The 6158-nt window shown below is 42.2% G+C and overlaps 1 protein-coding gene across 1 annotated transcript; it reads left to right on the top strand.

The window, feature by feature from the left end:
* The first annotated feature begins 1117 nt into the window (after nucleotides 1–1117).
* Nucleotides 1118–5896, top strand: LOC129449276 (uncharacterized). Its single transcript, XM_055212062.2, has 3 exons — nucleotides 1118–5110; nucleotides 5178–5538; nucleotides 5679–5896. Exon 1 carries the CDS (start codon nucleotides 1242–1244, stop codon nucleotides 1986–1988), a length of 747 nt encoding a protein of 248 aa, XP_055068037.2. The 5' UTR covers nucleotides 1118–1241; the 3' UTR covers nucleotides 1989–5110; nucleotides 5178–5538; nucleotides 5679–5896.
* Nucleotides 5897–6158: the final 262 nt, after the last annotated feature.

Genomic DNA, 6158 nt, shown 5'->3' on the forward strand with positions numbered 1-6158 from the left:
CCTCACGTTTCAGCACTTTGGACAGCGGTTTTTTTAGCAAAGAGTTTTTTTTTAAGCATTACTTACAAATGTTTCTCATCTCGCCATATCCACAGGTATAGGCTATCATATACAATAAATCCGTCGGGTAGCATTAAAAAAAAAACATTTAAAAACAGACGCATTTGTTTAAAGCAAAGCATTTATTTACTTACCAGGCTGCAGGTGAAGCAGCTCTTTGCGCCTTCTAACGTCTCATAATCAGTCCTCATTTATAAATATGTCCAAGAGACTCAATAATAATCTCTTACATTCAATCCTTTAATCTTTCATATTTAAAATCATTTTTGTGCTGCTGCGCATTCATGTACTTTGTGATAAGCAAACCCGGGTTGTCCTCCCGTTTATAGGCGCATATTACTAATGCGCTCTTTAAATAACAAAAACATATTGCACCATTGACTTTAGACTTCAGAGCAGGTTTTTGTTGGTCAATGGAGTAGTCTATTTTAGTTGCCTCAAAATAGCAACGCGCCAACAATGCGCCTGGACACAGCTCGTTTTTAGACCAGAACGCCCATGGGCGCAAAAGGTTGGCGCAAATGCATTTGCTATTTAAACAACGCGGCGCTAAACGTGAAAATAAGGGTGGAAACTAGCGAAAGACACTTGCGTCGCGCATTGCGCCCTAAATCTCTTCAATCACTTCCATGCAATTGTTTTATCCTTCCCAAAGTGTGCGTGTATGCGCTCAGACTGCGTCCCGTGCATTCGCAAATCCATCAGCTTTTGCGCTCTCTCTGGTAAAACGTTGGCGCTTGGTCCGCAACGCGAGCCTCCGCTGCATGGTGCACGCGTCTCAGTACGTTGCGCTGGGTGCAGGGAGTGCTCATGGGAGTTGTAGTTTCCCAGTGTCATTGCGCATTGTTTATAATTTCGCATAACTTTTAAGAAAACTACTATTAAAAAAAATATTCAACCAGTCAAAGTGGCTAGTAGAGCGCGCATTCAGTGAATTAAGCCCAACAGTAAAATATAAATGTGCACACTCAATAGGAAAATTTTAAATGCGCAAACACAGACAAAAAGACATGCCATCGTAGAAATAAGATAAATAACATATATTACTTGAGGGCTATTTAGTTTGATTAATAAAATAACAAATTGTTATCTGGCGCTATAAAGAAAATCAAATAAAATATACTTGACCTTCAAGGGGGGCAGGTCCAGCCGTAAGGAGGGCGGGGCGCCCCCCTTATATAATGGTAGGGGAAACACTGCTAGAAGACTATCGCAAGATAAGGCAGCTTGTGTTTGGCAATGGCTTGGTGATGAACGAAACGTCATTGCAGCTGGTGGAGGTTAACCAGAATACCCTGATTAACTGGTTCAACGAAAGAAAGATAGACCAGCAAGTGTCACTGCTAGTTCGAGGCCTTGATTTGCCTCATCCCATCCCTGAAGCTCAGGAGCCTCTTCAGGATGCGAAACGGTTACGAACTGAGCTGCAGCAACCAATGCAGCTGCACCAGTACAAGCTACCAGATAGCACAGCAGGACAGGCAAAGCAAAGAGTAATATCTATTAGGCAGCCTGGAGCATCACTGCAAATGGTGTCAACAGGTTTCCAAAGTGTGCCGTTGCTCCAGTATGTGCCAATGGTGCAGGGAATGCCAATGGTGCAGGGCATGCCGGTAATTCATGGTGTGCAAATGGTGCAGGGCATGCCACTTATGCAGCCAGTTTTACAGCCAGCATTTGTCCAAGGCACCACCTCACAGCCAGCTCCACCAGGTCCTAGTCAAGGAGCTATGCCCAAGAGACCCTACAAGCGAACAGTAGAGGCGAACACTTGCAAGAAGTGTGGCCATTTTAAGATTGCTGAAACTGGGCATAGCCAATACAGGGGCAAGGTGTACTGTCCCCAGACTGAGACTGTGTCCAAAGAGGTGTGGTTGGAGAATATGCGTAGAATCTCCAAATATGTTGGTAAAGTTTACCATTCTTAATATTTGTGATTGTTACTGTACTTTTAGTTGGTTTTAAAAGTGTTTTTTAATATTGTATTTAACTTTTTGTTTGTGTTCTTTTTACTTATTTACCATTTAATATTCATTACTGTTCTTTTAACATTTGTAAACGCATTTAAAACATTGTCAAGTGATGACTTTTGACTTGGTTGGTATGCGATACTTGGCACACAATATAACACTTGCTTGTACAAAGGATTATTGGTGTATCTTATTGTTCTCACAACATAACAATTACCATAGAAATGTCTATTTAAAGTATTTATTTAGAATTTATTTATTGCTTTTTTGTGTTTTTTTTATATTCATTTCAAGTTTCTTCTGACTTTTGTAAATAAAAACACATTGGCCCTCATTTATCAAAAGTGCGTACACCAAATTTCCAGCGTACACCTTGTGTACACCCAAAACCACGGTGACTTTGAGATTTATCAATACGGACGTTGGCGTACGGCACGCTCAAATCCTACGCCAGCTCAGGAGGTGGTGTACGCACATTTTGAGTTAGTGCAGAAATGCGCAAACACTTCCTAACACCACAAAACGCACTGACAAACTAAAATATATGATATATTATGACCCATTGTAAAAAAAAACATAGTAATTATAAACTTCAGTGTTTATTTTTATGCAACATGGACTTCAATTTTTAATTTGTAAGACTTTACCAAAGCATTTGATTTGTATATGTATTCCTTCAGCTGCGAGCCTGTGCGCTTTACCCGACGTTTGAGAGATAGGTGCGCACTAGTGATGCGCGGGTCGGCGTTTTTTCCAACCCGCGGGTCCCGCTTTTATGAAATATTTGGCCCGCCCCAACCCGCACCGCAACACTGTATCTATTTTTACAACCCGCACCGCCCCGCGCCCGCGACCAATAAAATAGACATATTAGGCATTTGTAATGTAAATAAAAAGAGGCTTTATTTCAGCCTAAGAGTGCTTGGAAAAAGCCATTAGATTACATCGCCCCGTAAACTGGCAACAACATACACCAATGAGCCATAGAAACCAGCATGGTCATATTAATATAGAGATAGGATAATGATAAACCAGGGGTGTCCAATACATCGATCGCAAAGGCAATGCCGGTAGATCGCACAAAAGTCAACTGTGTATTCTCATGCTGCTCCATGCCTCCACGGGAAAATTGGCATTATGAGTAATTGTAAAACACTTAAGTCTTTTTGAGTTGCTGTGCCTTTCTTCTCATATGTGTTTTTATAAATCTAATGCCTGCCGCTGCAGCTCAGTCGTGTAAACTTCCGAAATTTACATGCATGCAATTGCATCGCATTCTTCTTGGTTTCATGCACGAGCTGAAGCACGCGAGAGCGAGCGAACGAGGGAGAGAGAGAGGGGGGCAGCGTTGTGCTGATATATGCTTGCTTCTGATACTATTGTAATTTTCTTTCAAGTTTGTTTCACTAAATCTCCGCTATTTTAAACCGTACTCGACATGTGCTCCAGGATTTTTTTTAACTCCTCAAGAAAATAGGGTAATGGTGACATCCCTAAATCCAATGTAGAGATATATGCAGTATAGTCTACGCATTTAAAGTGTTTTTAGCATGTAGAACTTGTCAGCTTTATCATTTTAAAAGTAGATCACCACACAAAAAAGCAGCATTTGTATTATCTATTCACAAATTCCCTACCTTAATTTCTCTGATCGTCTTTCATCTTTTAATTCTCCGTTTGTTTTGTTGTTGTGGCTGGCAGCCAGCGGAGCTACTTGGCGCTTCCGTGATGTCAAAGGTTTGGGGATATCAAGTTACGTTGCGCAAGTTACGTTGCGGAAGTTACGTTGCCACATAGGCCTATGTAATTTAACCTTATCAAAGAACGTAATTAAATGTAAAAATATATATTCCCAAATATTTAATATATATGCTACAGGGAATTAGACGCAACATATCAGTTTTTTAATTTTGTTTTTAATGACCCGCCCCGCATTAAAGTTACAATTTCTTTACCCGCCCCAACCCGACCCGCGGGTTACCCGCGGGGCCCGCGGGTTACGAGACGACCCGCGCATCACTAGTGCGCACGGACTGGGTTCAGTTATGAAAGGCTTTCAATGACCAAAAAAATTATCCCGACTGAAGAAATAATAAAAACTACATTCTTCTTCTTTTAAATAATAATAATACAAATAATAATAACGACATTCTTCTAAATAACAATAAGCGTCATTAATATTAAAAAACATAAGAATACTAATGATAACATTACAAATTGTCATGCAATTATTAATTTGAATTAATGGTACTCCACATCACATCATCATCACTACACCCTAATACAGTAGATGTGACTTGGTGATGTAATTGTTTTAAAACACGTGCTGTAAAGTAATGCATTGTGATAGGGCATTTGCTCATTAAAACAGCTATTTAAACTGGATTTCCACCATACACCAGTTCGCAATGATGGCTGACCTGGCGCTTTTAGAAGACACATATGCGCCCTTGAGAAGGGAACGAGTTTTCAGGGATAGGCGCGATCTTCTGAATGAATCAGATGAATGGCTGATGAACAGATTCCATCTTCCAAGGCATCTTCTCCTGGAGCTCTGCAATAACCTGGAGCCCTACCTCCAACGTGAAACCCGGCGGTCAAGGGCCTTACCCGCCCCAGTCCAGGTTCTCTCCACACTGGGTTTCTTGGCCACTGGAACATTTCAACGGGAGATTGCAGACAGGTCTGGCATATCCCAACCCACCATGAGCCGCACGGTGTCATCCGTGCTGGCTGCCATCAGGACTCTCATCCCACATTACATACAATTCCCTTATGACAATGCCCAGCAAACAATGATTAAAAGGGGGTTTTATGAGATTGCTGGGATTCCAATGTCATAGGTGCAATTGACTGTACCCACGTGCGTCTGAAACCACCATCGGTTAATGATTACGCATACATCAACCGCAAAAATTATCATTCAGTCAATGTGCAAATAATTTGTGATGCCAGACTCTGCCTATTAAATGTTGTGGCACGATGGCCTGGAGGCACCCACGATGCCTAAATTTTTGAGCACAGCAGCGTGCGCAGACGACTGCAGGAGGATGCATTAAGGGGTCTTGGTTATCTTTTAGGTGAGTAATAAGAGCTAATTTAGTTTGCAAAATATATTCCTTTCCTAACCTCTCTTTTCCCCTTTAGGTGACAGGGGTTATCTCCTTTTGAATTTTTTGATCACCCCTGTGCCAAACCCCGAGACGCATCAGGAGCGCAACTTCAATCATGCGCATGCACGAACACGAGCCACTGTGGAGCGCTGCGTGGGGCTTTTAAAAGGTAGATGGCTCTGCCTGGCACACGCGGGGGGCACGTTGCTCTATTCACCACAAAAGGTGTGTAACATAATTTTGGCATGTGCCGTCTTGCACAACATGGCCGAGATGAATCGTGTGCCGTTTGACGTGCTGGCCCCAGACCCAGAAGTGCCAGTGGAGCAGTGGGCAGCACCACCGGCTTTAGGAGCTGTTCAGCTCAGACAAGACCTTGTTCGGCGGTTTTAAGGGCAAGTTAAAATAACAGACTTAGTTTGCATTGTTTTTTTTTTTTTAAGTTTTCATTGATTTGTTTTAATGTCGTATTAATTGACAGTAAAGAATTGTTAATTTCGACCAGTAATCTACAAATTTCTGTCTGTCTTTCCAGGACCTCATCCGTCAGGACCCTTGGCCTTGGCGCACGGGAGGCTGGTGGACGAGCCTCGGCTTCCCTCGCTTGGACCTGCTCAGGCTCTGGGTGCGGCGCAAGGATCGGTTCAGGCTCCTGGATGGGCTGAGTGGGAGATGCTTCGAGCGAGCTGGGACCTGCAGTGTCCTCATCTGCAAAACAATACAGCAAAATTTAAATAAAACGAGTTAACTATGGACTTGTGTGTTTTTTATATTTGTCTATAAAATTTAATTTTTACCATGAATGTCGTCGGTATTGTCAGGTTTAAAATATTTACGAACCTTAACAAAAATACGACAAACTCAGACCACGAATGAGGTTACAATATTCTGCAGGGAGAACCCAGATTGAGACGTTTCATCAGGAAACATCTCAACTGTCTCTCGACTTGAGCCTCTCTGCGGACTGTTTTTATTTAGGATTTAATCACTGGTTCACTCGGTTCATTCCGAAGGT

Source organism: Misgurnus anguillicaudatus, chromosome 10 (assembly GCF_027580225.2).
Source record: "Misgurnus anguillicaudatus chromosome 10, ASM2758022v2, whole genome shotgun sequence".
NCBI classification, from domain to species: domain Eukaryota; kingdom Metazoa; phylum Chordata; class Actinopteri; order Cypriniformes; family Cobitidae; genus Misgurnus; species Misgurnus anguillicaudatus.